This window comes from Sphaerodactylus townsendi, linkage group LG03, assembly GCF_021028975.2.
Source record: "Sphaerodactylus townsendi isolate TG3544 linkage group LG03, MPM_Stown_v2.3, whole genome shotgun sequence".
Classification (NCBI taxonomy): domain Eukaryota; kingdom Metazoa; phylum Chordata; class Lepidosauria; order Squamata; family Sphaerodactylidae; genus Sphaerodactylus; species Sphaerodactylus townsendi.
In genome coordinates, this window is record NC_059427.1 from 162,845,619 (window position 1) to 162,863,255 (window position 17,637).

At 47.3% G+C, this 17,637-nt stretch overlaps 1 protein-coding gene across 1 annotated transcript in view; it reads right to left on the minus strand.

The window, feature by feature from the left end:
• USP11 (ubiquitin specific peptidase 11) overlaps positions 1-17,637 on the minus strand; it is a 58,657-nt gene that overhangs the window by 35,422 nt on the left and 5,598 nt on the right. Inside the window, 6 exon segments of the mRNA XM_048490587.1 lie at positions 2,004-2,103; positions 2,857-2,918; positions 7,761-7,906; positions 8,024-8,141; positions 10,842-10,972; positions 11,226-11,335. Of these exon segments, the coding sequence (XP_048346544.1) occupies positions 2,004-2,103; positions 2,857-2,918; positions 7,761-7,906; positions 8,024-8,141; positions 10,842-10,972; positions 11,226-11,335 (667 nt within the window).

The following is a 17,637-nucleotide window of genomic DNA, read 5'->3' on the forward strand; positions in this document are numbered from 1 at the left end:
CTAATCTGGAGGAACGAGGTTTGATTCCCAGCTCTGCTGCCTGAGCTGTGGAGGCTGATCTGGGGAATTCAGATTAGCCTGGGCACTCCCACACACGCCAGCTGGGTGACCTTGGGCTAGTCACAGCTTCTCGGAGCTCTCTCAGCCCCACCCACCTCCCAGGGTGTTTGTTGTGAGGGGGGAAGGGCAAGGAGATTGTAAGCCCCTTTGAGTCTCCTGCAGGAGAGAAAGGGAGGGATATAAATCCAAACTCCTCCTCCTCCTCCTCTTCTGCTTCTTCTGCTTCTTCTGCTTCTTCTTCTGCTTCTGCTTCTTCTTCTTCTTCTTTTTTTTTTTCCTGGTACCCACCAACTGTTTTTCAAAAGTGGGTAGAACCAAGTGGGGCTTTTGCCCAGCACAACTTCTGATTGGCTGTGCAGATTTCTAAAAACATGGCACTGGCAGCAGCTGCCACCACAGCACGTGAATCTTCACTGTGTGATTGAAGCTACGCTGTAGCAGTCATTTGGTGGCTGGCAGTCATTTGGTGGGGGTTTTTTGGCTGCACCCATAACACTGTCAGAATCTCAAAGGCGCTCACAGGTTCAAAAAGGTTGGGGAGCCCATATCTACCCACATCAGCCATGCCTTCACCCCACTCAATTCCGTGGGTCTCACTAGAACCGTGGTGGGGAACCTTTGGCACTCCAGATGTTATGAACTACGATTCCCATCAGCCCCTGCCAATTGGCCATGCTGGCAGGGGCTGATGGGAATTGTAGTCCATAACATCTGGAGTGCCAAAGGTTCGCCACCGCTGCACTAGAATCACAATTCAGTCGAATTCTTTAGTTCTTTCAAAACACACAGAAACCTCTTCCCAATAGATTACAGGATGCCTCCCTCTCTGGATTACAAGCAAACACATGACCGAGAATAAGACGCCCCACGTAAAAAGAACCAGTGGAATTCCCAGGGCAGTTTATAGAAACAATTTGGACTGTTCAAGTAAGAGACACAAAGGAAACACCGGGGCAGGGGGGGGGGGGAGATCCCACCGTGGACCCCCAGACAGAAATGACCCCAAAAGAACTGAATGCTCTTTTGCTTCTTAACAACAACAGGAGAGCAGAGGTGGGATCTAGCAGGTTCTCACCAGTTCCCGAGAGTGGGTTACTAATTATTTGCGTGTGCCGAGAGGGGGTTACTGATTGGGTCTGCTTTCCCGTCAGAAATTCCATTAGGTTCAAAAATCATAAAGTCCTGTTGTTTCCTATGTGGCTGGTTAGCGAAGGTAGAAAACGGGATAATTCTCCCTGTTGGGCTGTTTTAAAAAACATGTTTTAGAAATATGGTAAAGTTCCTTGTTTAAGGAAAGTATCCTTCTTTTAATTTCTAGAAACAAAATTAAGTATTTGAAAGTATTAAGTATTTGACAGGCAGTCAATTAGAGGAGAAGTAGTTGTTTCTATTGGCAGTAGACGATAAGACTTGCTATAATGAGTTTAAATTATGGACAGAAAGATACCAGCTGGAAATTAGGAACTTTTTTTTTTACAGTAAGAGTTTTTTACAGTAACAGAGAAATTATTAATGCCCTGCCCCGGAATGCCCGGCCACGCCCCCCCGTCGTGCCCCGCCCAGCCCCATTGGCGCTACGCCACTGTTTGAATCCCACCACCATGGGAACCTGTTACTAAAATTTTTGGATCCCACCACTGCATGAGAGGCAGAGCCTACGCACTCAAGTTGTCCCCTCCCTGCCATATTTAAACCCCCACTCACAGCAAAGGCTCTCCTGACTAGTCCCATATCGGAGAGCAGCTCTAAAATATGCAGGCAGACAGCACAGCCTATCAAGCAATATGTGAGCTTTTACTGCCCACTTGTGGGACAGATGAAGAACTGCAGCAGAGGGTCACCCGGATTTCCTGCAGAGACACCTCTGCTCCCGACACAGGATGGCCCAAAGGCTTGGGAAGGTTACGATATCAGCAACGCAGACCAAAGCCCCTAATTGGTACCTGCAAGGCAGAGTTCATGAAACAGGTGTTCCCCAGGTTGGTGAGGCCGCAGACTCCTGGCTGGCCCTGGTACAGTTCTTCCTCCTCCATGGAGTTCTTCCTGAGGGGGAGCGGGGGGGGAGCGGGAGAAAAAAAAAAGAGTTTCAAAATGTAGCCAGGTTGGTCTGCAGTGAAATAGCTAGATTTCAGCCCAGTTACAAGAGATTTAGGGCGTAAGCTTTTGAGAGTCAAATCTCCCTTTATCAGACATCAAAAATGGAGAGACAGTCCTTTTACCCTAGCTAGAAGGTGGAAGGAATATTGTAAAGAATGCTTGTAAATGATGCAGAGGCAGAATTAACATTGTAAACCACTTGATTAAGCAAAGGGAAAAAGCTCGGGGAAAAGGAAGGCTGTTAAAGGGGAAACCAGAAAGCCAAGGCCTATGCTAACCAGCGTGGTGTGGTGGTTAAGAGTGGCAGGCTTTAATCTAGGGAACTGGGTTCGATTCTCCACTCCTCCACATGAAGCCTGACGGGTGACTCTCAGGCTGGTCACAGTTATCTTAGAACTCTCCCAGCCCACATGGAGGCAGACAAAGGCAAACTCTCTCTGAACGTCTCTTGCTTGAAAACCCTTTGACATTGGCATAAGTCAGCTGTGACTTGAGGGCTCTTTTCACACACAGAGAGAGCAAGCAGTTGGGATAAGGACAGGAGCACCTGCAAACTTCTACCATTCTGCCTCCTCTGCCTTTTGAAATGCAGCTGCTCTTCAGGCAAGAAGGCTGACTCTCATATTCCACAGATTCAACAAGGTGTCAACAGACAGGTTCATTTGGGAAGGGGGCAAAATGCCAGAATGAGATACTCACATAATATGCGGCCTAGAGCTGGGCCAAGTGCCGTCTTTGCTCCTGGTCTCCATTATCACCATCTGGCAGACGACGCGTGGGCAAGAACGGGGGGAAAGGAGGGAAAAGAGGAGAGAAAAGGAATTGAACAAGGGAAAAGTTAACCCCATTAGCTGGAGCCAATCTGAACAACTGTGTATAGCCCATACTCAAAGTTGCCACCCCTTCAAGCGGTTGACAAGGGGACAATAAAACAAAACCCACAAAATTGCCCTGCCCACTGGCTGTGTATCTGACCATCTGCCAGCCCCCTCCCAGAATTTGACCACTCCCAGGATTTGATCACTGGGGTATGATGCCAGACGCCTCTTATTTAAATTATTTAAATTAATTATTAACTATTTATTGATGGACGCTTCTGCTATAGTTTTAAGGTTTTGTATTTTAACTGGGGTTATTCGATTTGTTTTATTATGTTTGCTGTTGTTTGCTGTACACCGCCCTGAGCCCTTCGGGGGTAGGGCAGTTTATCAAATCGAATAATAATAATAGTAATAATAATAATAGTAGTAGTAGTAGTAGTAGTAGTAGTAGTAGTAGTAGTAGTAGTAGTAGTAGTTCTGTACAGTGCCAATCACAGGGCAGCTTGTATTTAATACAGAATGAAATGCGTTCTGAAGCCAGACAGACTGTGGGTACTGAACTAACACAAGGGTTCCTATCTGCAAGCAAGCCACCCTCTTTTTCTTAAATGCAAACATGCAGCCTCTGTCCCCTTATCTACTGTCCCTCTCCTTATCCCTCTTTGGCACTGGAAGGTGCAATAAAATTGGAATTAATTAACAGAGTGAGTGTCTTGGACAGGAGCGAGGGAGACAGTCTGGGGATAAGGAATAGGGCAGTGAGAGCAAACCTTTTTGAGACCGAGTGCCCAAATTGCAACCTAAAACCCACTTATTTATCTCAAAGTGCCAACACGGCAATTTAACCTGAATACTGAGGTTTTTGTTTAGAAAAAGCGGTTGGCTCCGAGGCATGAATTACTCGGGAGTAAGCTTGGTGTTAGTCGGTGGCTTGGCTTTGAAGCAACCGTGCAACTCTTCCAATGGGTGAATCACAACCCTAGGAGGGTTTACTCAGAAGCAAGCCCCATTGCCAGCAACTGAGCTTACTCCCAGGTAAAGGATCACACTTTAGTTCTTTGCATGAAAATCAGTGGGGTTTAACAGCGCTTAACAGGGTTACCTACACTGCTTCCCCAAAACTAGGTCTTAGGTTTAATGCTAATAATCGAGCCCAGCAGCCCAGGCCAGCCTAGATGTGTGTGTGGGGGCGTGTGTGTGGCTCTGTTTGCATGTGCCCACAGAGAGGGCTCTGAGTGCCACCTCTGGCACCCGTGCCATAGATTCACCACCAATGGAATAGGGTGACAGGGTGGGTGGAGAGAACGGGCAGAACTGCAAGGGGAAAAAGTCACAAGATCTCCCGTTTTCAACCCCACTTTGACAACTTCCTTTTGCAGATGATACCAAATTAGGAGGGGTAGTTAATACCCTGGAGGACAGAGGAAGGATTCAAAATGATCTGGACAAATTAGAGAGCTGGGCCAAAACTAACAAAATGAATTTCAACAGAGATAAATGTAAGATTCTAGACTTAGGCAGAAAAAATGAAATGCGCAGATACAGGATGAGTGACACCTGGCTTGACAACAGTACATGTGAAAGGGATCTGGGAGTCTTAGTAGACCACAAATGGAACATGAGTCAGCAGTGTGATATGGCAGCCAAGAAAGCCAATGCGATTCTGGGATGCATCAATAAGAGTACAGTGTCTAGATCAGGGGTGGGCAATTATTTTTTCCATGGGGCCGCATAAGAAACAGAAAATATTGTGGAGGGCCAGGCCAAAAGGCAGGGGGGGCGAGGCGCTTTTGAAAGCCCCGCAGAAGCCGGCAGCCAAGGCAACCGGCTTCTGTGGGGCTTTCAAAGGCGCCTCGCTCCCCAGCACGGCAGGGGGGCCAGTCAGGGTCATCCGGCGGGCCAGATGTGGCCCGCGGGCCGTATAATGCCCAGGTCTGGTCTAGATCGAGGGAAGTAATTGTACCACTCTACTCTGCATTGGTCAGACCTCACTTAGAGTACTGTGTTCAGTTCTGGGCACCACAATTTAAGAAGGATATTGACAAGCTGGAATGTGTCCAGAGGACGGCAACCAAAATGGTTAAAGGTCTGGAATCCATGCCCTACAAAGAGAAACTTGGGGAGCTGGGGATGTCTAGTCTAGAGAAGTGAAAGTTAAGGGGGGGGCATGATAGCTACGTTTAAATATTTGAAGGGATGCCATGTCAAAGAGAGAGCAAGCTTGTTTTCTGCTGCCTCAAAGACTAGGACACGGATTCAAGGTGCAGGAAAAGAGATTCCAGCTAAACATTAGGAAGAACTTCCTGACTGTTAGGGGTGTTCGACAGTGGAATTCACTGCCTGAAAGAGTGGTGGAGTCTCCTTCTTTGGAGGTTTTTAAACAGAGGCTGGAAGAACATATGTTGGGAGCGCTTTGATTGTGTGTTCCTGCAAGGCAGGGGGTTGGACTTGATGGCCCTTGTGGTCTCTTCCAACTCTATGATTCTATCTCTCTGTTTCCTCCTGTTTCTCTTGAACTGGGGGGATTCCTACACAATGCATCAGGCGATTGCTTTCCCCAAGGACAACAGTCTCACATTATGCTTTTAACAACACTTGTTCCGATAATAATTTAAAAGTTTAAAACACTGCAGGAAATGTGGATGGTGGATGTGCAGAGATTGGCTGCGCAGGAGGCGTGACTGTGTATGTAGGAAAACATTTTCAAAATATGTTCATTTTGAAAAGCATCCTACTAAGCCCGTGGTGGCGAACCTTTGGCACTCCAGATGTTATGGACTACAATTCCCATCAGCCCCAGCCAGCTGGCAGGGGCTGATGGGAATTGTAGTTCAAAACATCTGGAGTGCCAATGGTTCGCCACCACTGTACTAAGCACACCCTCTGCCCAAAATATTGAAAAGGCATTATTCAAGTTATGTATAACTTCACTCCTATCTGGACATGGGAGCTGTGGCGGAACCAGGCAGAAATAATGCAAGAACCTACTACACTAGACTGCAGGCGACAAAAGAAAACCAGCACAGCAACTGTATAAGTCAATGAATGTATACTTTAGTGCAGGGTCTGCAACCTGCAGCTCTCCAGATGTTCATGAACTACAATTCCCATCAGCCCCTGCCAGCATGGCTGATGGGAATTGTAGTCCATGAACATCTGGAGAGCCGCAGGTTGCAGACCCCGTTTAGTGAAATCTCTTAACCCACAAAAGTGAAAAGTAAATAGCATACAGCATACATAGAACATAAAACATACATATTACACACAGAAACTAGAAGACGACACGTAACACATGTGCAAGCCAGCTGACAAGCGAAGGAACATCTTTGGAAAAATACTAGGTGAATAAAGAATGCACAAATTCTGTCACAACAGTCTCAAAGCTGAATATATAAGCCGTTCTGTGGCACAATAGGAAGAAGTAAGTCTTGGGAAAGTAGTAGATGGGGAAATCACCGCATGAGCAAACCCGGGGCGGAGTGAGGGGGAACTGCACCCGGGACTCACGTGCACCTGCGCCCCTGCCCCAGAATGCCCCCGGAACTCCCTCGCCATGCCCCCACAGGGGCTCGAGCCCAGTGCATCCCCCCCGGCGCTACGCCAATGGGCAAACCATCAGACTACTGAATACTGATGAAGCTGTTTTCACAGTGAAATGGGTGAGCTCTGTCCAGAGGCGTTCCTCCAATTGGGCAAAGTGGGCAGTTGCCCAGGGCGCCACCTTGTGGTGGGCGACAAAAATGCAGGTTCATTTGTGGGGGATTTTGTATTTTCTGTGTTTTTTCTGTTTTTGGCCTGCAGGGGGCGCAGATTTTAGGCTAGCAGCACCAGAATTTCAGGGATTGTTTGGGAGACTCTCCTGATGATATGACCCGGGTTTGGTGAGGTTTGGTTTAGGGAGTCCAAAGTTATGAGCTCCCAAAGGGAGTGTCCCCATCCCCCATTGTTTCCAATGGGAGCTAATAGGAGATGGGGGCTACACCTTTGAGGGTCCATAACTTTAGACCCCCTAAACCAAACTGTACTATTTTTTGTTGTTGTTGTTGTTGTTGTTGTTGTTGTTGTTGGTGGTGGTGGTGGTGGTGGTGGTGGTAGTAGTAGTAGTAGTAGTAGTAAATCCACCCCCTTCGGCATGGATTTAAAGGGAGAATCTGAGGTCCCCAGTTTTAACATTGAAAGGGATGCTGTTTCAGGGTGTGATTGATGCCTTTAAATAATATTAACTGGGGACCCCAGATTCTCCCTTTAAGGTGGATTTAAAAGGAGAATCCGGGCTCCCTAGTTTAAACACCATTGAAAATGATGCTGTTTGGGGGTGGATTCCAGCAGATTCTCCTCTAAGAGCCAACCGGAACACAAGTTCTGGAGCCGAGCTCAGTTCAGATTTAACCTCACAGAAAATTCTGCAAACTAACGCCCACCTCTCGTCCCCTTATCACACTGCTCCTTAAATAAGCCCCATCGCTCAATGCTTTGCAAAAGGTCAACTTGAGGGCCGTTTGCTCAAGAGGGTGCAAAAGCAAATGCATTCTCATGGTTTGTTCGCAGAGCTGGCGTTCAGGAAGGGGAGGGGGACACTCCCAAACAGTCAGATGCTTGGTTAACCTAGCCCAACCTCTGGGAACTTGCTCTAACAGGCGGCAGCTCACAGGGGCCACAAACGTTTGGTGACCTCTCTCAGGCTGTACTGCCTTTCAACAGGGATGTCACGATTGTTCCCGAGACCTTCTGCAAGGGGACAGCCCTGCCCTGAATGTGCTCATCTGGAAATAACAACATTACCTGCCCTGAACTGAGGCAAGCGTCCAGAACGGTCATCTGCAAGTTCCGCAACCTCTCGCAAGACCCGTCTGCATTCTTCACCCAGAGCCTTGTCTCCTCCTCAGGTGGGACCGCAAAGAGCCGCCGGGCTTCCTTAAGGACGTTGTCTAAGAGGAAGGGGGACAGGAGCACAAAGGAGCAATTATTCCTGGCCTGCGAGGGTCCTAGACCATCTGCTCTTCCCCCAATGCTTGCAGACAGCCGCAAACCACTCAATTTCTTACCGATAATGTCCAGGCGGCTGAAGGAGGCCATGACAGGGTTATCCATGTCATTGTGCTGGCAGAGGTAGAGATCCACCAGATAAACTTCCACTTTTGGCATGCTTGGTAGGTCCACGACCTAAGATTGAGAAGAAAATTAGGCAGCGAAGGGCACAATATGGCCATCCACCTAAGGACAAGCATAGGAAGTCACTGTAGGAAACGTACAGAGACACATATCCCTTCTCTACTACTGCCAGGGCAGTCTAAAAGTTCAGTTCTGAGCATTGTGGAATATATTGCTCATTATGGAATTCCCTAGCTGAGGATTCCGCAACGTGGTGCCCATAAGTACTTCCCTTGCAGTGGCCAATTGGCCATGCTGACAGGGGCTGATGGGAATTGTAGTCCATAACATCTGGAGTGCCAAAGGTTCGCCACCACAGCCTTAGGGTCTACTGAGCTTTTCAGAAAGTGTGTGGGGTCAGTGTAAAGCAAGGTTTGTAATTGGCTGTCTTCATGCAAAGGAAAGGGTTTTCCACTGGAGGATTTGGAGAACTGGAAAGCGCTTGGGCTTCTCTTTGACCACATGGATGAACTTACCTTTCCAGCCTTCCTTCTTCCCAGGAGGTGCAAGGAAGGAAGTATTCCATTTGGCTCCACCTCCTGTTAAAGCCACAGGCTCAAAAAAAGTTGGGGATCCCTTCCCAGGCTACGTACCTAAAAACCTCAGCCAAGATTATGTTTCCAGGTCTCATGAAAGTGCCGGAAGACACTGAAACGCCACCACGCTACCAAAGCCTTAAGAAAAGCTTGTTGTTCAGTAAGTTAACTGAGAAGTCCCACCGAGTCAAACAACACATACAAGTATGCAAGTGCACAACTGCAATCTAACTTCAGCTCCTAATGAGAGTGGGGTTAGTTACGACAGAGCAGCAGTATAAAAGAGAAATCGGCTATCGCTACGGCTGGCTGTGGCAGAGAGCTGGAGTATAATTAATGGGATTTGTGGACCAGGAAATCTTAATCAAGTCTCTTCTCTGCTACAAACTCAGCAGCTGAGTAAGTGTCCTTAATTGGGGGGGAGGGGGGATGACGTCAAGTCACAGCTGACTTACGGCAATCCTGCAAGATTTTCAATGGAAGAAGGAGGAGGAGAAGGAGAAGAAGGAGAAGAAGAAGGAGGAGGAGGAGGGTTGGATGTATATCCCACCTTTCTCTCCTATAGGAGATTCAAAGGGGCTTACAAACTCCTTTCCCTTCCTCCCTCACAACAAACACCCTGTGAGGTGGGTGGGGCTAAGAGAGCTCCGAAGAACTGTGACTAGTCCAAGGTCACCCAGCTGGCGTGTGTTGGGAGTGTACAGGCTAATCTGAATTCCCCAGATAAGCCTCCACAGCTCAGGCAGCAGAGCGGGGAATCAAACCCGGTTCCTCCAGATTACAGTACACCTGCTCTTAACCACCACGCCACTGCTGCGGTGTTCAGAGGTGGGTTGCCATTGTCGGTCTTGGCACCATAACCCTTGGTATCCCGAACCAAATCCTTGCCAGGGTCAAAGCTGAGATTATGGGACTAGTTCAAGGTCACCCAGCAAGTTTCCATTGAATTACCCCCATCGAAAATTCATCACAGAGATAACAACAATAGTCTTCCAGGGCTGACGTGAGAATTCCCATGGTAATATATGAAATGACTTTAAAACATGTAGGGGTGCGTTAGTGAACCCAGTAGAGCCTCTCCCGCTCTCCCGCCTTCCCCAAACCCTTAATAAAAGGCGCCAGGGACCCCAGCTTGGCAGATTGGTCAGACTAGCCAGATTGGCCAGATCAGCCAGACTTGCCGCTGGCCTCTCTCCACCAGTTTCCTGATATCGCTGCGTCTCGTCTCATTCATTGCATCGCCGTAGCGACTTCAAAAACATTTATGTGAGAACACCTCAAGCCATCCTACAAAACTGCCTTCCCCAGACATCAAATGGGAAAAGTCTTTGAAACATAGGAGTGCAACACAAAAGTGGACACAACCAATTGGCCATGCTGGCAGAGGCTGATGGGAATTGTAGTCCATAACATCTGGAGGGCCAAAGGTTCGCCACCATGAGGGTAGGGTATGCACCAAGAGGGCTTGTGCACTGCGAAGACCATAAGCTGCACAGCCATTGCGGGATTCTAGTGAACAAAGGCCTGATCAGGGGATAAGAGCTGCATTTGCCCTAACTGGCATCTAATATTCCCCCTCTACACAACAGCAAAAAGAAGAGTCATTTGTTTATAGAAGAGATGGTGAAGAGGGAGCTCAAACCAATTACCCGTCATTAAGAAGAAGAAGAATTGGATTTATATCCCCACTTTCTCTCCTATAGGAGACTCAGAGGGGCTTACAAACTCCTTTCCCTTCCCCCCTCACAACAAACACCCTGTGAGGTAGGTGGAGCTGAGAGAGCTCCGTAGAGCTGTGACTAGCCCAAAGTCACCCAGCTGGTGTGTGTTAGAGTGTACGGGCTAATCAGAATTCCCCAGATCAGCCTCCACAGCTCACGCGGCAGAGCGGGGAATCAAACCTGGTTCCTCCAGATTAAAGTACGCCTGCTCTTAACCGCTACACCACTGCTGCTCCCTAAGAACCAACAGATTAAGGACCGACAAGTCTTATCTGTGGGTAATCTTCTTTCTGTGCGCTGCAAAGCCTAACATTCCTTGCCACCGCTCGTGCTCTTCCCCCCAAAAAACAACAACACATAAAAATTGGGAGGTCGCACAACTTTCAGTACACCCACTCCCTACAATGGAAAAATGTACCCCTCCTCTTCAAGGCACCAAGCTGTAAAGCCCTCACCTTGCGTCCAATGGGTGGCTGCTCGTGCTCCAGGCCATACCAGCTCACCAGTTTGTCCCACACGTCCTTCGGCACCAGAATGTACTCCTCATACTCCACCAGCCTATCCTTCAACCGGTACGACTCCAAATCTGGAAGGAAGGAAGGAAGGAAGGAAAGAAGGTTTGGAATCATGAGCACACCCACCTTTCCAGAGAAGCAACAACCCTTCAGCAAGTAGCGCGTGGCCAGTTCCAAATTAAATGCTAGCCAGGGCTTCATCAGTGGAACTCACTGTTACAAGAAAACGGGAATGCTTTTTCCCAATGAAGTGACGCACACCACTTTCCATGAGATGGCAACGGAATCAAGGGCCAAGCTCTGGTGGGAAAGCAGAAATCATACCTTCAAAGAGCTCAGCGTTGTTGATCCGACCTGGGTAAGAGCTGGAATTCTGGTCTCCAGATTCTACATATGCCTTCCATTGCTGGTACCAGTGATTCTCCAGAAGATACCTGTGCAAGGAAGCAAGAGATCAAATCTAGAGGAAAGAAGCATGCAAACAGGAACACTATTGTGACTTCTCTTCCCACTCTAATCTCAAATCAGAACGGGGGTTTATTGCGTGTTCACGATTGCACTAAGGACAGCAGAATGCAGATTTGCAACAAACAGATCTAGGTTCCGGAGAATTCCAGCTTCTTCATGTAGCTTCCAGGTGCCGTGGCTTTTGAGATAAATTTTCCAAGATGAAAGTGACATCCGTTTATGGCTGACAAGAAAGAGACAAAGGTCTCCCCCAGGCAAAGCAAGAGATTCTAGAGAGCAAAACGTGATGTATCGGTTAAGAGCAGTTGGACTCTTATATAAAGAACTGGGTTTGATTCCCCTCTCCTCTACATGAACGGCAGACTCTTATCTGGTGAACTAGGTTTGTTTCCCCACTCGTCCACATGAAACCTGCTAGCCGACCTTGGACTAGTCACAGTTCTTCAGAACTCTCTCAGCCCCACCTGCCTCGCAAGTTGTCTGTTGTGGAAAGAGGAAGGGAAGGAGTTTGTAAGCTGCCTTGAGACTCCTTACAGGGGAGAAAGGTGGAGTATAAATCCAAACTCTTCATCTTCTCTTTCCTTCACTCCAATACTTCCCAGGATCCTGGAAAGTACTTCTCGGTCCCCTAGCAAAGGGTTCATACACAGTGCTTTGTAAAGCAAACCAAAATGCACCTTTCTGTGCAGACCAAAATCATGAATTTATAAAGATATGTCTAAGTATATACCATCAGTTTCTGTATGTAGCATCCCAGCAGGTAACCACTGCATTGCTCGGCTTGTCATGTTAATTCTTAAGCTTTGTTTCAGATTTCTGCTCGCTTTCAGATTTCAGCTACCCTAATTCAATTAGGCTGCTTGTTAGATGCCCCGTCTTGTTACGTCTATTGATTTACATTCTCAAATTTGCCTTGAGTTTCAGGGGGAAAAAAGGCAGACTGCAAGGAAGATAAATGAAAATAAATATTGGCTGACGTATCCATGTCAAGATAATAGGTGTCGCTGAGCTCTTATAATCTGAGTTTTTAATTTAAAATAATTTTTTCGTATGTTTGTAAAAAGAAGTGTTGATATAACCTGCATTTGTTAAATAAGAGAGCCAGCATGGTGTAGCGCAGTGGTTCTCAACCTTCCTAATGCCACAACCCTTTAATACAGTTCCTCATGTCGTGGCGACCCCCAACCCTAACATTTATCCATTTTACAGATGGAGAACACTGATACAGAGAGTCTTAGGCAGTGGTTCTCAACCTTCCTAATGCCGCGACCCTTTAATACAGTTCCTCATATTGTGGTGACCCCCAACCCTAACATTTATCCATTTTACAGATGGACAACACTGATACAGAGAGTCTTAGGCAGTGGTTCTCAACCTTCCTAATGCCGCGACCCTTTAATACAGTTCTTCATGTCGTGGTGACCCCCAACCCTAACATTTATCCATTTTACAGATGGACAACACTGATGCAGAGAGTCTTAGGCAGTGGTTCTCAACCTTCCTAATGCCGTGACCCTTTAATACAGTTCCTCATATTGTGGTGACCCCCAACCCTAACATTTATCCATTTTACAGATGGAGGACACTGATGCAGAGAGTCTTAGGCAGTGGTTCTCAACCTTCCTAATGCCGTGACCCTTTAATACAGTTCTTCATGTCGTGGTGACCCCCAACCCTAACATTTATCCATTTTACAGATGGAGGACACTGATGCAGAGAGTCTTAGGCAGTGGTTCTCAACCTTCCTAATGCCGTGACCCTTTAATACAGTTCTTCATGTCGTGGTGACCCCCAACCCTAACATTTATCCATTTTACAGATGGAGGACACTGATGCAGAGAGTCTTAGGCAGTGGTTCTCAACCTTCCTAATGCCGTGACCCTTTAATACAGTTCTTCATGTCGTGGTGACCCCCAACCCTAACATTTATCCATTTTACAGATGGAGGACACTGATGCAGAGAGTCTTAGGCGACCCCTGCGAAAGGGTCGTTCGACCCCCAAACCACTGGTGTAGCGGTTCAGATATCGGACCAGGATTTGGAAAACCAAGATTAGAATCCCCAGTCTACCGTGGAAACTAGCTGGGTCACCTTGGGTCAGTCACGCACTCTCAGTCTTGACCCTGTCAGGTATTTGCGTGTCAGTCCTCAAAAGGATACCAGCAGCCTGATGTGGAGGCAGGCAATGGCAAACCACCTCAGAATATCTCTTGCCTTGAAAACCCCATGGGGTTGCCATTAAGTTGGCTATGACTTAACAGCATTTTCCACCACCACAAAAAGAACTAGCAACTCGGTTAAGACCGGTCAGCTAGATTAATGTTAAGTACCCTTGCTTATTACCCAAAACTTAACCTTAGGTTTGTTAAATTGTCAATTACTGTTTCCTGTCAGGGATGGAAAAAAGAGGGATCCTTAACTCACAGGCCGCTTCCACACATGCAGAATAATGCATTTTCAATCCACTTTTACAATTGTTTGAAAGTGGATTTTGCTATTCCGCACAGTAATATCCAGCTGCAAAGTGCACTGAAAGTGCATTATTCTGCATGTGCGGAAGGGGCCACAGTCTCCCAGATTAAAACAGCACAGCACACACACACACATCTTTAATCCGTGCTGGCTGGAATCTCACTGCAGTCATGAAGTCACCAGGTGTCTTTAGGGCAGTGATGGATAACTTATGGTACGGGGGTCAAAGGTGGTACTCGGAGCCCTCTCTGTGGGCATGCACACATAGAGTTCGTCATGTGGGGGTGGAAAATCACACACACCCCACACTCCCATCTAGGGTGGCCTGGGCCACTGAGCACGACGTGTGCGCACCGCGGTGAGCAGGGAGAATTCGGCTGGCGGGCCTGGTGCCTGTGCTCTGGGTGGCTGCTGCCGGGGGGGGGGGGGGCAGAGGAGGCAGAGATGCTAGAGAGGCACAGAGCTGTGCGTGTGGGACTTGCTGGATCCTACAGCAGGCTGGCCCCTGCTCAAGTGGGTGGGGTGGAGGAAGAGAGAGCCAACCATTTTTTTCTAAACTAAAATGGTTAGTTTAGAAATTGCCAGGTTAAATTGCCAGGTTGGCACTTTGCAATAAATAAGTGGGGTTTAGGTTGCAATTTGGGCACTTGGTCTCAAAAAGGTTCGCCATCACTGCTTTAGGGGAAACCATTATTCCTTCTCTTATCAGCAAATACTTGATACCAATGGCCAGTGGTGGGATCCAAAAATTTTAGTAACAGGTTCCCATGGTGGCGGGATTCAAACTGTGGCGTAGCGCCAATGGGGATGGGCATGGCATGACAGGGGCGTGGCCAGGCATTCCAGAGGTGGGGCATTCCGGGGGCGGGGCTGTGGCAAGGACGCAGCAGCTGCGCCGGTCCTTGGGCGGGAAACGAATGCACGCAGGCGCAGGCTGCCACGCACGCCGGTGCACCTCCTGCTAGACTGCTCCAAGTTCTGTGCGCTACTGCTGAGAGGAGGGGTGTAACTAAGACAAAAAATCACGTGGCAAAATCACCCATTAGTAACCCCCTCTCGGCACACACAAATAATGAGTAACCTACTCTCGGGAACCTGTGAGAACCTGCTGGATCCCACCTGTGCCAATGGTCTACTTTAAAAATACTGTGTATGATTTAATAGGGTAGATCCTACCCCTCTTGCATCACTCCACTGGGGCTAAGAAACCTTCCTGCAATTTGTGGCTCTTCTGTGGGAGGAAAGTTGGGACCACCCTGTGTATATATGCACTTCAGGATATTCTCCAGTGCTGTATGAATACCTGTTGACCTTCTGGGTAGGTATCAAAAGCTTTTAAGGCCGTGGTGGCGAACCTTTGGCACTCCAGATGTTATGGACTACAATTCCCATCACCCCCCACCAGCACAGCCAATTGGCAAGCTGGCAGGGGCTGATGGGAATTGCAGTCCATGACATCTGGAGTGCCAAAGGTTCGCCACCACTGTTCTAAGGGATCAGTGTCTCTGCCTGTGTAGCCTTGGCTAGCCAAAAGACCTAGTCCGTTATATCCTACATTGGCCCTTTTATGATAGCATCCTGATTTTTTTATCCGAAATTAATGGCTCAGAGGACGACAAGTTGTGTTTCCTCCTGGCAGATGTTTTCCCAACAGTCACAGTTAAGGTGGCACCTTCTACGTTTTCAGTTACTATTTTAAGGAGGAAATCAGTTGCAGATCAAAATGTTAAAAGTTAAACGATAATGTGGGCATTTTATGGTGTTGTATTGCTAAATTTGGTAGAATTATTATCGTAGTGTGTTTATGGGATTTTAGGAGGTATTTTTGAATCTGTGATGGGCTATGGCTGACAATAAATCACTACTACTACTGCCTGTTGACCTGCCAATTGAACTCATTGAGCCGCGAAGCATTACTTATAATCTATTCTAACATTTAACTTGCAAAATTTTATCGATCGATTTCGAATACCTTTAATGGCATATAAATAGTTTCACATTAACATTGCAAGATAATAAACAGCCTTTACAACTTCTGACGAGTTAAAATAACACCATTTAAAAATTTAGCCACCGCTTCCAACAGCTCGTAGTTGTGGCTGTTTAAAAGATATTTAACCTTCTGTTTATCTGTAATGCCTTCACTTCCATGCAGGAAGGGGATTATGTGCTTCTTCCTACCTATCTCATAAAAAGGACAATTCAACAGCATATGAGATACTGTTTCCACAGAACCCATGCCACACGGGCATTTCCTTTCTTTATGTGGAATTCCAAGGTGGCGTCCAAGGCTAAAGGAAGAAGGCAGGGTATTACACCTAGCTAAGGTGATTGCTCTACACCACCGGGCCTCAACCAGGAGATAAAGGTACCGGGCTACAATTAATCTATCCACAGGTATTCCCAGAGAGATCGGGGAACAGGTTTTATTAGCTTCCTCTAGCATCTGTTGAAACTCTCTATCAAAAAGTCTCTTCTTGATAGCCCCATAGACCTCCTGCTCTGTTAACATTAGCAGGTCCTCCAAGGAAATGCCCAACTCATTAAGTTTGGCTTAGATTTTAACCCACCACTGGGTTGTGTGGAGGATGGAGGCAAAATTTTATCCACAGAGGTGAACCCTATAGAGGCGAGCCCTGAATTCTTGTTGCCCTGCAGCAAACTAATCTTCTCTCCTAACTCACAGACAGAATATTAGGGAAGAAAAAGTATCTATGTGCTAGCTTTTCCTATTGGGGAACGTAATTAATACTGTCCATTCCTATTTAAGTGTGGTCAGTCTGGAGTGTGAAATACACGAGCCACTCGGCAAAAACAGATTCACCACGAATTGCAGCAGATTGCTGCAACAACACTTTGTAGCTGACACACATCTTCAGTTGCCTTGGTAAAGAAGAAAGAAGGGTTTGGATTTATACCCGGTCTTTCTGTCCTGTCAGGAGACTCGAGGCGGCTTACAAACTCCTTTTCCCTTCCTCTCCCTACAACAGACACTTTGTGGGCAGGTGGGGCTGAGAAAGTTCTGAGAGAACTTTCAGAACTGACCCAAGGTCACCCAGAAGACTTCATGTGAAGGAGTGGGGAATCAAACCTGGCTCTCCAGGTTAGAGTCCACCGCTCTTAACCGGTAACAATCCCTGGGCAGGGCTGCTGTCTCCTTGAAGCGGCCCACACACCCAAGGACAAAGAGCAAATATGTTGTCTCCTGCACTTCCTGCCTCTTCTTTAAGAGTGCAACACGACCCACAATTCTCACAAGAAGCAAGGAGTTCTGCAGACGCTTAAAGGAATCTTGGGGCACTGCTATGTAGTGGTTACTGCAGAGTGCCCAAAATGGTACCCGTGGACGCTGTCAGACTCTCGAACGTGGAAATAACAGAGACCGTAGGAAAATCCTAAAGCAGTTTATTCCAGTTAATATGAAGAGTAACAATGTAAAGCAGGATCTGAGCTAGAGAGCTCAGATCCAGGACCTATATCCTTTAACCCCTCTCCGTTTCACCCCAAGTGAAGAAGTGATGCTGGAATCCATCCCCAAACAGTATCATTTTCATTGGTGTTTAAAGTAGGGAGCCCAGATTCTCCTTTTTAATCCACCTTAAAGGGAGAATCTGGGGTCCCCAGTTTAAACAACATTGAAAGTGATGCTATTTTGGGGTGGATTCTCCCCCACACTGAAACAGCATCACTTTCAATGTTTAAACTGAATAGAATATTTTATTTATGGACAATGACCAAATATATGTTTCAACTGGGGACCTCAGATTCTCCCTTTAAATCCATGGTGAAGGGGGT